General features: G+C 36.8%; 1 protein-coding gene across 2 annotated transcripts in view; it reads right to left on the minus strand.

Annotated features, from left to right (window-relative positions):
- Positions 1 to 12,243, minus strand: part of MS3_00006842 (uncharacterized protein) — a 65,409-nt gene extending 53,166 nt beyond the window's left edge. For both annotated transcript variants that reach the window (XM_051215075.1, XM_051215076.1), the window contains exons 1-3: positions 10,110 to 12,243; positions 7,347 to 7,496; positions 4,137 to 4,817 (exon numbers count right to left, since the gene is read on the minus strand). In XM_051215075.1, the coding sequence (XP_051068259.1) occupies positions 4,137 to 4,817; positions 7,347 to 7,496; positions 10,110 to 10,382 (1,104 nt within the window). In that variant the 5' untranslated portion in view covers positions 10,383 to 12,243. The remainder of the gene's footprint in view (positions 1 to 4,136; positions 4,818 to 7,346; positions 7,497 to 10,109) is intronic.
- Positions 12,244 to 18,961: the final 6,718 nt, after the last annotated feature.

An 18,961-nucleotide genomic window follows, 5' to 3' on the forward strand; every position in this document is an offset into this window, starting at 1 on the left:
GAAAGTCATGTTTAGCATCACTAGACCTCATACATAAACAGCGGCTTGAAGCTGAGCACATGAATCTTTACTTGGCAAATAAGTTATATCAATTACTTACAAAAAGGCTGTGAGAGACCGGCCTCAAATAGTAGTCCCTTAAGCGCTGCAGTCCCATCTGAAAGTTGACAAAATTACCTATAATTTAGTTTTATTTTCATATACCTTAAAAAATATCCTTCTACAGTGTGGGAAACCGGTAATTGGCATAAGCCATACATCTAATAACAATATACGAAATTACTCTGCTCGAATTTTAAAAAATGAAATACAATAAAAATTTTATTCATGATTTGATTGTTCGCCATTTATTTCGCACACAAACTGGATCAATAATAACATAAAAATAGTGCCGTAAACACAAGAGGAAATACACAAATAAACAATGTAATATTTAAATAGTGTGATTATGACAAACTTTCTAACCCATATGACAGATTCTTCGAGCAGTACACAAAAAAATACAGTGAGTAAAGGAGTCGATGGTCGATATAACTAGAAAGTAATACGTACGTACTTCAATGTATCACATAAATTTTAGAAAAATCTAAATATGTAATAGTATACTGGTGGACATGTTGACCTATTAGCTATATAATATCATGAGTGAACGTTTAAGTCTAGACAGTTCTTATTCATGAGGTGCATTTTAACATACTTTTGAAGTAATCGCATACAATATACATAAAAAGAATATTACTTATTCAAAAAAATGAAAGCAAGTAATGTGTGAGCTTAGTTTATGAATAGAAATTTCAGTAATACATATTCATCGTTCAGTCCTTTACTAACTGATGGAGGGGCTCGATAGAAGACTGTCGCTCATTCTGGAGCACATGCTTAGATTCAGATCATGCTCTAGTACGAGCGCGTATTTGCTTGCGTCTTACTGGACGTAGGAAAGACGCTGCAAGGAAACATCTTAGGGCCCTACTTAATGATAGTCAAGCTAAGAGTATATTTCAGGAACAACTAGGAAAACTGTTAGGCAGCCATGAATGTGATGCCCACCCCGAGGCAGCATGGAATGATATCCGAAAAGCTGTGGAAACAGCAGTGATATCTGCGAGTACGGTAAACCACAAGGTTAGGGAGAAACACTGAATCTCAACAGCATCTATCGCACTGATAGATGCTCGGGAACTCATTCCACCCGGCTCTGAACATAATGAAGAGCGGAGTCAGCTTAAGCGCAAACTGACAAGAAGTCTACGCAATGATCGCGAACAGTGGTGGATAGCGAAAGCAAGAGAGATGGAAAAGGCAGCGGCAATAGGTAATGGCAGACAATTGTTCAGACTCGTTAAGGAAACCGGAATTAGGAACGCGACCGTTAGCGAAACAATCTCAGAAAAAGATGGACATATTATTCATTCTCAATCCAGGAGATTGGATCGATGGGCAGAACACTTTAGGGATCAGTTCAACTGGCCTTCAGCCACACTTCGGTTTCCCACGATCTCTAGTCAACATGAATGGCAAGTTAATGTAGGTCCTCCGACTCCTTATGAAGTTGAAAAAGCTATAAGAAATCTGAAACGAGGGAGAGCAGCAGGCCCTGACAGGTTCACTCCTGAGATTTTTAAGGATGGCGGTCCAGTATTAGCACTGAGATTAATTGAGGTCTTGGGTAGAATTCGGGAACTGGACGTAATCCCATCTGACTGGTCTCAATCACTGATTGTGCCAGTCTATAAGAAAGGACAAAAGTCCTCTTGTGACAATCACAGAGGAATCAGTTTGACTAATATAGTGTCTAAAATATTAGCTTCAATAACACTTCGACGCCTAATCAAAGCTCACGAAGAGCAGATTAGAGAAAACCAGGCTGCTTTTCGACCTGGACGTGGTTGTATAGATCAGATATTCACACTACGTCAGGTTCTAGAACACAGACACACATTCAGACGCCACACAATGGTAGTATTTCTCGACCTTAAGGCGGCATTCGACTCTGTTGATCGTGAGGTTCTATGGCAGTGTTTGTCACTGAAAGCAGTACCAAAAAAGTACAACAATCTTGTAAAGGATCTCTACTCGAACACAACTGGTAGTGTGAGAGCTTATGGCGAACTGTCATCAGAATTGATTACATCAAGTGGTGTTCGTCAGGGATGTCCACTCTCCCCATTCATGCTTAACTTTGTCGTTGACATGCTTTTAGAGATAACACCTTCCTCGTCTAAATTTCCAGGGGTTGAACGTCCACGAGGAGATTCACTTTTTGACCTAGAATATGCCGATGACATAGTTCTATTTGGTGAAGACAGTGAGAAAATGCAGAGTCTTCTGACCACTCTAAGCAACAATGCAAGCATGTTCGGGATGCGATTCTCTCCCTCGAAATGCAAAATGTTGCTTCAGGATGGCGTTGCATCGACACCCGAACTAATGATAGGGAGTGAAGTAGTTGAGTGTGTCGACCGCTTCACTTACCTTGGAAGTCTCATCAGCCCTTGTGGTCCGGTGTGTGACGAAATCTCAGCACGCATGCAGAAGGCTCTACAAGCTTTTGTCAACTTGCGTCATTTATGGCGTAGGCGAGATATCCGTCTATCAACCAAAGGACGTGTTTACTGCGCAGCAGTTCGTTCCGTCCTACTTTATGGCAGTGAACATGGCCGGTAAGAGTAGAGGATATCCGTAGGCTACTAGTATTTGATCATAGGTGTCTTCGAAACATTGCTCGTATATCATGGGACCATCGAGTAAGTAACACAGTTGTTAGGAAACTGGTACTAGGTAAGGATGGCAAATCAATTGATGAAGTAGTGAAACTTCATCAGTTGAGATGGCTGGGACACGTGTTACGTATGCCCAACGACCGACTGCCTCGACGTGCTATGTTCAATGGTATAGGAGTAGGTTGGAAGAAAGCTAGGGGCGGCCAAACCAAAACATGGCACAAGTCCATGAAGTCACTGACAAGTGAACTGAGTCATGTTGGTAGGTGTAGACTATCTGGTTGGGGACCACGAGATGATAGCAACCGATGGTTACAGACCCTGAATGACATGGCTCAAAATCGTTTGCAATGGCGCAGGTGCATCCACTGTTTGTGTTCTCCCAAATTCTAATCTTCTGAATCCTTCATGTCCCTTTTTTCCTCTTTCCAAATATATTTCACTGTATTATACTCTTTAAATAAGATCTCCAAACCCTAATCTTCCCGATTACTGCTTATACTCTTATTACCTCTACCACTACGGGATTTGAATCGACAACTGCATCTCTGTGCCAATGTGGTGTGGCAACTCGAACTGATGTACGTACGTACGAAGTTCTACGTTGTTACTGACTGACTGACCTTTACTGACTAATTTTGTTCTATTTAGTTTAGTAAACCGAACCTTTGATCAGATTAACAAGGATAAATCATTGGTGTAAATAATTTCTAAATAATCCAATGCATATCAAGTAAATCTTTTACAGAATCGTTGTCATATATAAAAATCAAGAAAATGATAGTTATCTATCGGAAAAATATGAATCATCAATATTTATAGGTTGAAATGAAAATGGTAATAAATAATCACAATGTAATAATCTCCAGATTAGTGAAATGCATCTATCTGTTCTAGATCATGTATGGGAACAGAAAAAACACTAAAGTAGGGGCTCGTACCAAAGTACACAAGTTGCAAATGAAACATTGTGCAACTGTATTTAGTAAGTCAACACAAATGAAAAAAAGTATAAAAACAAATGAAAACTGTTATCTGTCAAGACTAAAATAAATGACGCCTAATACTTACTGTTCAATATTTATAAAAAGTTAAGGCGTACAGATATCTTAGCCTTTGTAAATAGTTTTCAATTAGATCATTTACGGACATTAATCAGAAATATCGATCAATGAAAGGACTCAACCAAAATCAAGTGGCTTGTATCTTATAAATCTGACCTTATTTATAACTCCATAAACATTTTATGTAAGGTAGTAAAATGAGAAAGTATACATAGACATTCAAAGTCAACTACATTTGAAAGATAAATGCTTCCAAAGATTCACTGTCTATTCGTTTATCCCCTAGTTAATTCCACTTGTTCATTTAGTTTACAAACATTGTCATAAGAAATAGTATTCATTAACTTACATTATCATTTATTTTCTCTTCTTCAATTTCCTCGGAATACCATCTCAATTGATCAGTTTTTTGTAAAATAGATTGATGAACCTCGTTTTTTTCAGCAATTGTACTATTAATGGTAGAATGATTTGCGTCAGAAGATGGTACCCAAACTACTCCATCCGCAGCCATTTTAGCTACAACTAGATCATGTGTTTCAATTGGATCTTCATGGGCATACGATGCAATCGAATCCATATTTGTTTTGTTCAGATTAGATAAATCTAAATTATTTATAGATGGAGATGATGTATTCAACTTCTTAACTGTGACCTGTACTCGACTTTTATTGCATGATCTTGAGTTATTCATTGAATCGAATGATAAACTTGACTGTGAAGATGTAGGATTGGAGAGATATGTTTTCAAATGAAAATTTTGATTGCTTTCCGTCACATCTGGTGTTGTAAGTAAATTCGGGACGAAATACTGATTGCTTCCTGAAGATTTTACTTTAATAAAGTCAGAATTTGACACATGGTGTTTACTAGTTGTCGTTGTTGTGTTGGCAGATGACTGTAAGACAGGAAACTCCATCTGTGAAGGGAGACTGTGGCGAGATGATATTGTAGATGCAATATTTTTCGTTGCCTCCTGATTGTTTGAAATGGTGGATTGACTAAAGGAACGATTAGGGGATCTGATCAGCTATCGAGAAATGAAGTTCAAAGAAACACTATCACGTTGTATACATCAACTGGGAAGTAACTTAAATTGTGAATGCTAGAAACTGATCTGCCAACAGTGCATTACTTTGGATAGTAAATAAGTCAATGCCTTTAATATAGATAATAACATGATCTTTATGATATACATTTAGATAAGTAACTGGTATTTAGTAGCTCTAGACGAGTTACAAGTGTAAATTGCAATATTTATTTATTTAAACATATAAACATTGGTACAAGGAGGCACCAAATTTATATGTGCACCACACTTCATCCGATTTGCGTGAGAAATGGAATACTTTCCGGGCACCCAAACCGAAGCAGGTAGTTTTCTTAGAGTGCCACTCCACAAGCCTTTGACCTACAGGTATAATCCACAAGACAGTGGAGAAACGAAACAAAATTCAATCCCATGGTAGCCGGTGACCAACAACAGGTTCATACGCCTTTTGTTCCCTCAGGACACCGGAGCCCATGTGCACCATTGGTTTGGAATCAGAGTTTTACAAGTTTTCTAGGCGGGTCCTTCATATTCACTAACCCAGATAACGCACCGGATATTCGCTTTCCGTTCTCTCAATTTCGTAAACAACACCCCGCCGTGAGAAGGCAGCGGGGAGGACTTCCGTGGCAGTGGTAGTATATACGTGGTCATGTGAGAGAATTTCGAGGACAGTGGATTCACCATATCTTCGTTTGTACCAGTGTGTTTAGAAGCTATAAATATTACGAGAACGAAGAGTTTTTATTGTGATATTTTAGTTCGATTGGCATGGTTTTTAAAATCCAACGCCCAAACCTCGATTCAAAAATATTTGGAAAGTATTGATCCTACCCTAGAAAGCACCTGATGGCATATAAGTATATTAATCAATGCCCATTAGCTATGATTTTCTACGGGTTAACCCAGGGTCTCTTGGTTTACACTTATATAATACAATCCTTTTATGAAAAACAATCACGAAAATTGGAAATCTGAAAAATTCATGATGTACGTTTTATACCGACGAAAAGATAATCATATGAGACCAGAATTCAGTTATGTTCAGTACTGTACACAGACACTAAACATTAATTTTATGATCACCATTCAGACAGAAATGAAAATCCTTTATAAACTGGTAATCCGAAAAATTGAAGCAACAACACAATAACTTTATTTGATTCATAGCAGCCTACCTACTTGTAATAATTGCAAATTGGCTGGTTGTATTTGATAACTAAGTAATACGGTGAGGTATCTTACCTTTTTTTCTATAGAGATGTGAAATATCTTCCAAGCAAAGACATAATAGAACTATAGACACCTGATCTATGTGAAACCATTTGCTTATGTATATAGATGAACCCCAGGCTAAATAATGTGAAAATCAAGTCAAATATAATGGCTGCCCGTGAGAATCGATAAATTAATAAATACAATGAGGTGCAATATACTGCAAACTCAATTTTTTGAAGAGAGGAAATAAATAAGTCAGGAAATCAGAAAGATCATATTAATGATCTTACTACTCAATGATATTACATGTTAATATGAGCACAATAGGTCTCAGAGATAAACAAAGTTCATTGTTGAATAGTTTAAGAGACTGTGGCTCGAAACTAACCACAACACCAATCATAAATATTTTGTTATTCTTGAAATACCCAAAACTTTATTTACTTTTTTTATATTTATTTTAGAACTTAGCAATAACAAGTGATTGAGCTAAATTTTAAGCCATTTAAACTGCAGCTAGGGAAATGTGTATTGTAGGTGCGAGATTTCAAAAAGACTAATAGCCTTCTGATATGATAGCGAGGGTTTACTAATTTATTTTGTCCTTGTATATTCTGGTAAGACTGTATATTAAAATTAAGTGATGAAATTATCAGTAACGTCATCATACTTGCATATGGGCTGCGATACTTCCTGCGCCCCCAAACCAAAACAGATGGTTTTCGAACAGGGCAATGAAAACAAACTATAACTGTGAATACCCAGACACATATGTTAATTGGTTACTCTCTCGGCAATGCGAATGAAAAATTCATTCAACCCACTAAATGAAAAAATTATCACTAACGGTCTAACGTATATCATCAAATACATAATCAGCCGTCACTGCTATTGTTTTAATACACTATTACTATCACGTGTTATAAAATCTAGTAAGATTATTACCATATGCAAACACTCATCGATTGGAGCTTTCAGTTTACTTGCTAACCGTTTAACCCACAACCATTATGTTCACACATCTAAAGTACTGCATGTTTTAATATTTGCCCGTGTAGTTGAGTTTCTTTTCACTATTACAGTTCCTAGACAGATGATAAAACTTATGACCTAATATGCAATGTAAAAATTATCAGCGAATTAGCTATTTCACTTTCCTTATATCGGATGGAATAAAAAGGAATAAACTAACAGTGATACGTAACTTTAAAGTTTTAAGACAAAACAAATTTAAATTTCTGTCAAAGATTCAACACACTCTTGCCACGAAACTTTAGTATGATAATTCACCTGTGGAATACGTGAAAGCTTTGCACGATTACTAAAAGAATCACTGTCTTTGGATCCAAATATATCTGCGTTTGTTTTTGATGATGCATTGATTTGGACTGTAGAATTCACTGGTTCATCATCTAAACTGTCTACTTCAACATCAGAAACCTGTTATTGAGTATACAGAAGGAAATACCGAAACATAAAACAAAGCTAACCACATGTTACGACAATGTCGCATAAGATTAGATTTCAATTAATATAATGTTATACATACATCAAGAAGCTCTGAAAAGATTGAACATAAAAACTTAGGTTTAGAGAATTATGCAAATAAAGGATGTTTTAATTGCCAATACATACAGGTTAAATAAGGATTGGTAACTATGGAAAGCTACGTAAGTCATTGCCTTTTTAAGAACACCACTGGATCTACTTCAGGTAAACGAAGTTAGGAGTGATGGGAAACGAAATATGAAAATCTAAGACAATCTCAGGTACATACCGCAGCCTAAACAAATTATCTCTGACTGATACTAAAGAGCGGACACTCAGATAACAACAATCTGTGTGGTGTCTGAAAATTACTGCCCACTGCTCAAAAAACAGTTTAGCAACAAGCGGGAAATACACACTCAATAATCGTATATTTGAGAAAAAGTCTTTTCAATGAGGTATTTTCCCAGATGAATTGCAACTAAAATAGAAATAACGTCACGAATGATGGTATCGGTGGTATATTGATCAAACTTCTTGGCTTCCAACTATCGGGTGGCATATTTGGACTTCAAACCACTTAATTGGATTTGAGTAGTCAGTCACTATCACAATTCTTCATGCAAAAGAATCCCGGCTACTGGGTTCCAGTAATCATCTGAGATAATAATGTATTTGTAAAACAATCATAAAGCAAAATTCCTTGGGTGTCAACTTGTCGATTATGGATTGTTCTTAAACACACCAGTTTAAGTAGCCTTATGTTATTAAAATCAGATGACAGAAGCTAAAACCTTGTCCTCCAATAGATAAATTCACAGGAATTTTCCGGCTGGGTTTTACACGTTACTCGGTCACTGAATTAAAATCACGAAAATGTCCGCGGAAGGTTTTCCACTAAACACCTACAAAAACAACATGCTATGGTTTCTCGAATTACGACCCGGCTACTCCTATGGCTTAGTATTCTTAAACACTATTTCACCCGAAAAGTCCCCAAATCAGAACACGGTTGAACAGGAACGTGATTATATTCCACGTAACAAGGTTGGATGGAAATAGGAATCACGGTAAGAACGTCAGTATATTCATAATTTTTACACAAGAAGGTTCTAAAGTATTCTCCAAGCATCTGCTAGCTCTGGTTGGTAAGGAAATAGCCAACTTCCATTCACCTTTGTTATCTAGAATAAAATTACATTCCTATTCAACCGTATTCTGATTTTGACACTTGTTAAGTGAAGCAATGTCGAAGAATACTAAGTAATAAGAGTAGATGGGTCGTAACAATAGACATTATAACGGTGGCGACAAAGAAAAACATATTCAAGATGCCCATATCAGATGACCAGCTAAACTGAATACCACGACAACAGCAAGCAGAACTTGATGCACAAATGTGGTGGCTGGAGGCTGACGCAACTTCTTAACATCCATCGCTAAAGTTCACACGCTATTTTAAGTACTTTCTGTGATACAGTTACTAACAGCATCCAAGAATTCAACTATGACCCCGAAAAAAATAATATCTTCAGGAGTTGGGAAGATACATTTATAATAGAATTCTATAACCAAGATGACACGTAGAAGACTCGATTGTTGATGCGTAAGTTGGGGAGCAATGAACATGAACGCTTTGCTAACCATATATTGCCAAGTTACCTCGAGAGCTCAGTCCCGAAGACACGGAAATTCATGAGTCATCCTCATTGTTTAGTATTCGGCACCAGTGTCTAAATTTAGTGAAACGCGACGACGATGAGTATGGTGCTCTACCAAATGTTGTCAACAGAGAGCGTGAACTGTCCAAGTTACGGCCATTAATGGAGAATCGATTTAAATGCCGAATATTCATCAAAGCTATTAAGTCACCACAATATGCTGAGATTAGGACTAGACTTTTAACTAGACTGGATCAAGACCCAACGTCACGCTCAGGATACTGACAGATAAGTGTAGACGGCTAAAAAACGTCAGACAAGACAATAATTTAATTGAACAGGTAAATCCGCATTTAACCTGCAGTAGTGTCAACGTTAATATTAAGTTAGAAGCTCAGAAGCCGAGAACAACTCGTAACAAACCAAGTACTGTCAGTTGGTTATGTGGTGATTGGCATTATGTACGATTCTGCCCATTTAATAAGAAATAACCGACGAGTGTGCCCCAACATAACCCTATACGGTATATTATTTAATCCAATATATATCCCGCCAACACAATACCACCGAAGAAACTGGTCTAAAGGAAATTAACATCTAGTTGTTATTAAAGTCTCATAACCCAGCTATTAGAAGTTAGCAAGTAATTTAGAAAGTATCAGCTAAAGTCCAAGTTTTATTCCAGCTATACTCATCATTTCCTTATTTCATGACATAAATAAATCAACATAATCCATGGCCTAATTAAAAGCTTTCCTTCTTGCTACCAGACACAAAGTTTCGACGAATTACAAGTAGTTAGTATTGCTTAAGATATCGAATAAAGTGTTGCTTACATTAACCAAAGGTAATTTTTCTTTGTGTTCTCCCTAATAAAACTAACACACCAAACAATTTAACCTACTTCATTCGGACCAAAATTCTCCAACTGTTGCTTGGCACAAGTTCCTCGAGAACATGGGTCAAGTCTTATTGTGGGGATATTAATCATTTGACTTGGTACAGAATTAATGTTTTTATTTGATGGAGTACTAGTTCTGCATTTTTGTTCGAATAATGCACCAGAATACACTTGTGCTTCGAATTCTTGAAATTCTTGGATAAGGCTGTCTGTAGTTGATATTTCGCTTCCCGAGGGATCCACACCACATTGTGTAGGAAATATGTGGATGCTCATCCGACTTGCTTCCAACTTTCACAGGAAATATGCGAAAACCTAAATGAGAAAGATGACAGTACTCACATAAATGTTGACTAATATACGGCAAATTAATTTCTACAATGTGGAAGATATGTTAATGTTGGTGATAACAACTATAACCGAAATATAAGCACATGTGAAGACATGACGAGAACAATCGTCACAAAAATATTATCCTCCATGCCTGAAATATGTTATGGTGGGTCATAACATCCAAAATATCAATACTAGCATCAATGCCTCTTGATAGTGTAAGTCCCGACAAACGAAAAAGAATAATTCCAAGATCTACAGAAAACACAGTAGCACGTATCACTAACATCAGCTCAGATTGAATATGGTTACAAAAAAACTTGAATAGCAGTAGTCATCATACATTTTACTGATGTCGAACAAAATATCAGATACCAAATGATGTAGAAGTTGGAAACAGATTACAAGTAAGAACACCAGAGAAGCCAGAATAAGCTTATGAATTGCTTTCAAAAGAGAAAGATATGAAATATAAAATCGAGATCAACAAAAATTTTATGAAATGGTCTAATCATGTCCACAATTAATTTATCCATGATCCATTCAATTATCCAAAAGAACTAGACATTATAGTAGTGTATTGATTGCCTGTTGGGGGAGTGACCTAAAAACCAATCTTACACAAGCGCTTATGACATTTTAATACGTTGATTTTTTACTAATTTTGTATATAAGCATGTCATTTTATCGCATATATAATCTATTCGTATGGGAAATTGTCTTGTCTTTAATTCAAACCATTAGGGCGATTGCACCACTTATTCAGTCTTGTGAACGGTCATTATTCAGGAGCAATTCACGTACATTCATATCATTTCTAAGATCCAGTGCAGCAATGAGCTGATCAAAAGTTATCACGCCTTGTAGAGATATAGCGCACATCAAACACAGAAAGATTAAATGAGTACATAATATACCCGAGTCATATGCATTTAGAAACCTCTTCATAGAAACAAAGCGACGATATAACGACTAAACCATATTTTGTTAACAGAGCAAAACAACCAACAATTTACAAAACGAAACAGAACAATATGATAGTTAACCCCTATCTTAAACTAAAATTCTGCCTCAATTCAAGAAGCTATCACAGAGATACACGGAACAATAGTGAATGAACTGGTGCAAACAACTGAGTCACCTATGGTTTTGCTTCAGGAGTGCTGTAAGGAGCTATTTTACGTACATCAACACAAAATATCATTAATAACGTATCCGAACAAACCATCGCGTCACATTACTTCTATTGAGTTACTATAAAATGGACATAAAGCTAACCTAAGGCGGCACTAATAAATTTTTTGGCATTCATCCACTAAAACTCAGTTCGATATGAAATTTTAACTCTATAGTCCACTCTTGTTTTTTATATTAAAAAACGTATACTAAACAATCCACATTGAAATACAACGAAAGAGTAGACGAAAGTAATCTGATGCAGATAGCTCATACAGTTATAATAAGCAGTGAAAAATACGAAAGTATGATTTAATTATAATTTGCAATGTATTGCAAAGTACTATTTGTTCAGTGTCGCCGAAAAACATGGTCGTTCAGAGCAGATAAACAAGTTGAACAACAATTATACACCAACAGAGAGGAAACCAATGAGAGTACAGCATGCCGAACAGCAATGTTACAATAGTTTTAAATGAATATGTAAGAAACAGACTGAACATGTACATTTAACGAAACAAACAATCAAATTAAAGAGTTCGCGACATAACGTTTTTAAAGGAATACAGCCTATTTCAAAAACCACCAAGAAAAAGATGACTAACAAATTTACAAAACAAAGACAGACAACTTATAAGGACCGCCGACCTTCAAAACGTCAAACTGAGAAATCAGTGGGTTTGACGAGTATCCCTAGATTTATTGAATAAAACAAAAAGAATAGATGAAGCAACTTTGGTCGCTACAAGTGGAACCCTCAAGTTTTTTTAGTTTTTTTAAGCGATTCAAATAGTTGAGGACGAAATAGAAGAAGCTTTCACTTATTGGGGTTCCGTGTCTAGTTGCAATGGATCACCAATACCTACAGGTGAAAAACTAGGTATATTAACGATGAAAGAAGAAGAAGCAATTGGCAAATCACATTAAAATATTATCCTTAGTCCTTGGGAAGGTGTCACGTTTCCTCTTAAAGGACTCCTGGGAAGTCTCTTGGACAAGCTCAGCCCGCAGCAAATTCCATCATTTGACAACTCTTCAGGAGTAGAGGTTGTGTCTACAGTCCGTTCTAATGTGTTGTGTCTCTAGTTTCTGGGTGTTACCCTTTTGGTTTTTGTTGATGCTAAACTTAAGTACGTGTTCAAGGGGATGTCCAGAACTGTTCAAGATGCTGTGAACCATTAGAAGGTCAAATTTATGACGCCACTACCCTTATGAATGAAAGTCTGATGATTGGAAGCGCACTTCATAGGCCTTGAGTTTGAGTCCCCGAACTGATTTCGTGGCCCGCCGCTGCATACGCTTCACGGTTTCCTTATCCTTTTGGAGCGAGAGGGGAAATACTGTTTCCATTCTATAATTGGGGACGAATAAATCTATTGAAGATTATATGGAGAGTTCTGTAGTGGCATTGGACAGTAACCACACAATCTTCAAAGCGGAATACGAGGTTACTCGGAAAATAGATATTCAATATTTGACGCGGAGAAATACCTAATGATGGAGAAGGCGCCAACGAGGATTTGAATGAATTGGAGTTGATCGGATGGCATGGCGCGGCTGTGCAAACGTAGTCCCTCTGAATGTTGCCTTATATCTTCTATTCATATTAAATATATTGTTCCTTCTCTAGCCTAACCTTGTTCTACATCGTGTATTGGTAATTGATACGATACAGTGAGTTGGTGTAGTCGATGGTGTGACTTCCACGTAAGATCTTATAGATTAGGCAGTTATATCATGACAAATCTACAATTTTAGGATTAGGTCTATTATTAGAGCAGTACTAATATCATAGCAGACCATAACTCTACAGTTCTACTATCACACTGATCAAAATGCGCTTCTATGTTACCAGTGCAAGGATCTCAAGAAAGTCATTTTTGTCACAGGTAACGTAAGACTCCAAATCGTAGGGCGCCAGGACTCCTAAATCCTTTACCACTCGGTATACTACTAGAGAGGAGTTTCTTAAGTTGTAACTGTAGTCTGCAACACGTTGCAGATGGACTACTTTACACTTTGAAGTGTTAAAGGTAAGTTCATTATCGTCTGCCCAACCTTGAAGTCATATCTTATCCTCCTGAAGTGCCAGTATATCCTTTTTGTTGCGTATCTCTCTCCAAGGTTTCACGTCATCTGCGAAAAGTAAAAAGTCTTACGATACCTGTTGTGGAAGATCAATTTTATGTATCAAGAAAATAAGATGTCCATGTGAGTTTTGAACTACTTATGTCCACATAAACAGTATATCACAATGTTCATGCATAGAATATATATCAGTAGGACGTCGACAAGGAAAGAACGGGGACGGAACGCAATTGGTATGAAAACGCACGAACAATGAAACCTGAGACGATGGACTGATATTCGCAAAAAAACGGTCACGTTCGAGACGATTAATTAAAATTTAGCAAATTAACTATTTACTGTATGGTTATCAGATCTTAGTGAGATATTCTGTAATTTTGTGCCCAAATATATTAGGTTGTCCCCACTCGTGTTCTTCTTCACTACACTAGTACTGAACCCTAGGGGACCCCACTAGAGCATTCCATAGCCTGAGAGAAAGTGAAGTTAACCCTGACCTTAAATTGAAGATTTTTTAGATATGAAGTGACCCAATCAATTAGAGGTGATTTGATATCCAATAGTTTGAGCTTATTGATAAGAGATATATGGTTGATCTTATCAAAAACCTTTGAGAAATCAAGAAAAATGACGTCAATCTTCTTCTTGCAATCAAAGATGGTTGTCTATCTGTTCGCCGCAGTCAGTAGGTTGGTTACACAAGAATGATCCTTCCTGAAACCATGTTGGGGTGTAAAGAAGTTTAAGGATAATAAATAGTCGTGTATACCATCGCATATCAGGGACTTTATATTTTTTAAGGTGTAGAAAGAAGAGCCACCGGTCGGTAACTTGAAGGTTTGCTGCGTCGACCTACTTTGAAAATCGGTGTGATGTGAGCCAGTATCCAAATTTCCGGTAGTTTGTCTAAGCTTAGACAGTGTGAGAACATCACGCTAAGCCGTGTCACCAAGATTGAAGCTGATTCCCTCAGTATACCGGAATCAACCACATGCGGACCAGAAGAAGTGTCCTTTTTAAATACTTCAGTTTCCGGCACACCAATTCAAATAATAATTAATAATAATATTTTCTCAAATAACAGTTTGTTACATAAGGCGTGCCAGTTTATAGGCAAGATCAAATTGTTACATATGATACAATTTCCACTGTAGTAAATTGCTCAACTGGGTTGGTATTTTATAAGATATGAATGTAGATGTTTCTAGTCAGTATCACAATTGGTGCGCTTTATGAAAGTTGCATTGCGACGTGCCAGTGATAGTCTAGGATAGATCCATTGAAGGTGGGATCTTCTAGAAATAGCAAACTTACATCCCTTTGGAATTGATGAGGCTGTAATGATGGTGAAGGACGAAGTCACCCGTTTCATATATTTTCGGTGGCATATCTCAAAAGGGCTGAAAACGGTGCAAAAAGAAAGGACGAGAAGCATGGGCAGACAGTGATCATGAAGGAATAGTTAAGGTATGACTACTCAGTCTAATTCTATTTTATTAATGTATTTACTAAGCAAGAACATTCTAATAGGTTAAAGAAAATAAGTGTGAACAAGGTTTGAGTGGATGAACAACTGAAAATGGAGGTGGTTCAGAAAGGAGCTGAAAGTATGGGATGTGTAGTTATAAAGTATAGTTCTAAATACAGTATTATGATAAACCAATGGCTGGCTCTTTTTTTGTCGAAGCTATTGGAGCCCGTTTTTTGGATTTTATAGGGTCTTGAGTAGACTTCGTTTTTAGCGACTTGTCCAGTTTGCTTGTAACATGATTTCTGGGTAGGAAGTGAAACCAATCCAACGTTCTAAACACGATTTAATGAGGTATTTTGCATAATAAATCAGCATCAATACAATGAGTTCGTGACATTCCACGTGACCATAAGGAGCTGTAGTTAAACAAAACGTTCTGCCCTACAGACATGGGTGGATTGAGGCTATCTGCGTACCATCATGTTTGCTGGTCAGTAACGCCACCCTCCTTTCTTTCGTGACGTCAGGCTCTCTTACGCTTGTTATAGGTATGAATACTGCGTTAATCAAATCCCATAGTTGGAATACACTGTCTCTACTAGTTCCATGTTACAAGCAAATCAGATAATCAAAGCATATGTATTGTGGGTTAGATACCCATTTAGTATATCACACTGCTATGAAGATAACTAATGGTGAAAGTTAAAAACAAAAATGAGGTTAGATTATATGTGGTTTAAATATAGTAAGGACTAATAGCGAATCAAAGTATATGAAAGGGTATTAAAATTGTGATATTTTCAGGGTAAGAAAAATAAAACATCAAGTAACTCACAAGACTTTAGGACATTTTGAGCTTCGTATGATCCATAACATTAGTGAGTTATCTGTCTACTTGCAAAAGAAAAAAGAGACATGACACTTAGGAAGAATAATGTATATTTAAACAGTAGAGGGATTTTGGAACTGGAAGTGAGGGTTAGGAGCATAAGGCTATGATTAATAAACAATGAACAATAGGAAGGGATAAACCACATGTTCTGTAATTTAGTTATATTAGTATCAACGCTCGGGTTCAATTCGAAAATTCCTATGCAGTTGCAGATGAAGCTTTCATCAATGTAGTTAGTGTGGATCGGTTGAAATGTCCGAGGGTACTGTTCAGATTGGATATAAATATGTCGATAAGCTTTATCTGGCACTGAAACCTGTCTTCTCGCATTGCCTTTGTTCATATGCTCCTGGTATGCTTGTATTGCCTGTACGCGCCGTTGTTATCAGTGCATTTGTATTCAGCACAACAGTGCCTTGTGCGGCTTAGCAAACGAAGAGTGCAGTTCTTGATGACTGTAGGTTGCTTGTAGATTTGAGGACTATTTGAGGAATAGACTGCTTTGTATCACATGAGATCATGATCAATAAGATATCCGAATAAGCATCCACACCTAGTTGAGGTTGAATTTCCCAACCCACCTGTTGTAGGTTGTCCTGTAAAGCTGACACATTCAACCGTTTGAAATTTCAGCGCCTGTTGTTATTGGGATGACTTAACTCAGTTTTGCCGATAAAACTCAAGGCTATGACAAAGTGATCACTTCTCCTAATGAGAGCCAGGATTGAGTGGTTTTCAGTTAGAAAATCTTCATTTTTAAATACCCAGTATAAACGCGACGGAGTCTCACTGATTCTCAAACGAGTTGCCGACATCACATTTTCGAACAATCCCAGATTCTCACTGAGGTTGAAAAACCAAGCTTCAGCTGAGTTTTCACCTCCAATATACGCATGTTCCGCGAAAATGAATGTAGGAAGATTGAAGTCCCTAAGAATGAGGATATGAGTGGATCCGAGATGATATTCTCTACGTCGGTAACGTTAGTGAATGTTACACGATGTAGCCTTGGGTGATTTTGATGCTTAGAGTTGAATGACAGTCTTCTGCTTTGGAAACTCATAATTCTTCATATCCCTCAGAAAGATATTAAAGTTCAAGGAAGTAGCAGGAACTAATGTTTCCTTTAATATAATTGTATGTGAATACACAAAAATTATCCAATTTACATCTATAAGACAGTCATTATTAATATTATTTTTGTTATTCACAAACATCTCATAGGTACAAAAGTTTTGTGAAGAAACCATTTCAGGTTTCTTTAGAAATGCAGCAATACACAAGTTTCAGTAATGTTAGCATTATATTTGCCATATTTGAAAAAGAGAATAATAACAGAATAATAATAAATTAGGTTCTGTGTAGTTGAGAAGAATATTGAATTGAGTTTAAAGAAGGAAATGGAGAAAATAAGTGTATAGAAATGAAGGAGATGTGAAATACGCAAGTAGTTTAACAAGCGTTTATGAACACAGAACAGGAATTAACGACTATGTATGTATCGTCAAATTAGTGACAAAAAAATAGAAAATAATTATGAAAAATTAACCTAGTGTTGCAGTAAGATGTGATGCTAGAATAAAAGTTTGTGCAGTCATAGTTTGGAGTGATGTTAGGAAAGTCTCAATTAAATGAAAAGGATAACCAAATGTCAATATATGAGTCATGTGTAGCGGTTATCAAAATCCCAGAAGAAATAGTTCTGCATGTCTTCAATATTGCAGATGACCTCATTAGTTTTCTTGAGGCATCCAAGCTGAATACACTCAGTCACACAACTGCAACAGATCACGAGTGGATGTATTTTCTACGCGCTCCTTGTAACTACCGGCCAGTCTAGATCAAAAGTTTATCAGCATATCGACAACTTTTTAATCACACCTTTGAACCCACTCATCTCCTATGTCTGATTTGACTGGATTGGCGTCCTTAGATTATAAATGTGTAACAGATTAAAGTATTGTAAAATCTTGAATATCTGTTTCATCTTTTGGATGAATCGGTCAAATGTTATGCAAGGAACCTGCACCTAGATGCCTGAGAAGAAGTAAATATGGAAAACCTGAATTCAAGTTGCCGTATCTGTCGCCTCCAAGCAATCACCTGATAATTCAATACTTTTGTTCGTTAACCGTAACGAATTCCTATTAGATTTTATTGCCTGTTTGTGGTTAGAATAAATTTTATTCAACGAGGACAACTGTCGGCTGATTTTATATCACAACAACTTTTCAAATTCCTACCATTTATTCTACCAAACTTCCATACATATACGGCGTAAATGAAAAAATACGATTTTATGTTTGTTAATTGCTGAGCGGAGCGGGGATTTCAGCAATCATTCCCAGTTATGGTTGTCGAAATTTCTTAGTCTCACAAAATTGTGGAATATCGGTTGATTTGATTATTAAGCCTTAATGTATCTCCTGTGATCACCAGTTCGGTGCCTCGCGATTTGTTCGGTTACGACGTTCCTCACCGACGGCTCCTAGCACTCAGGATACTTTCAGGCTAGTTGGAATCCGCTATGTTAGAATACATTCCAGCTAACAAAAGTCATTCCGTGAGATATTTCTGGTCTTTGAAACCTAATAACTAGGGGTGGACTAATAGATACGTATCTAAAGCAATATTTCAATGATGTTAATCTGCCGTTGTGTAACAAACAAAGTCAAACAGTACAGACATATCTTAGTGTTAGTCAAATTATAATCTTCTGGTCGGAGAACTTAGAGAAACACGAAATTATGTCCACAAGAGTCCTGGATGAAAGCTGGCATAAAAATCAGAGAGATAAACCAAAAAGAATATTGATAATGTCAGAAGAACATATAACACGGATATCAGGAGTACCGATTTTGGTAAAAATAACCATGAAATCATCTAACGTCTTTG

The sequence above is a fragment of the Schistosoma haematobium genome, chromosome 2 (assembly GCF_000699445.3).
Source record: "Schistosoma haematobium chromosome 2, whole genome shotgun sequence".
Lineage (NCBI taxonomy): Eukaryota > Metazoa > Platyhelminthes > Trematoda > Strigeidida > Schistosomatidae > Schistosoma > Schistosoma haematobium.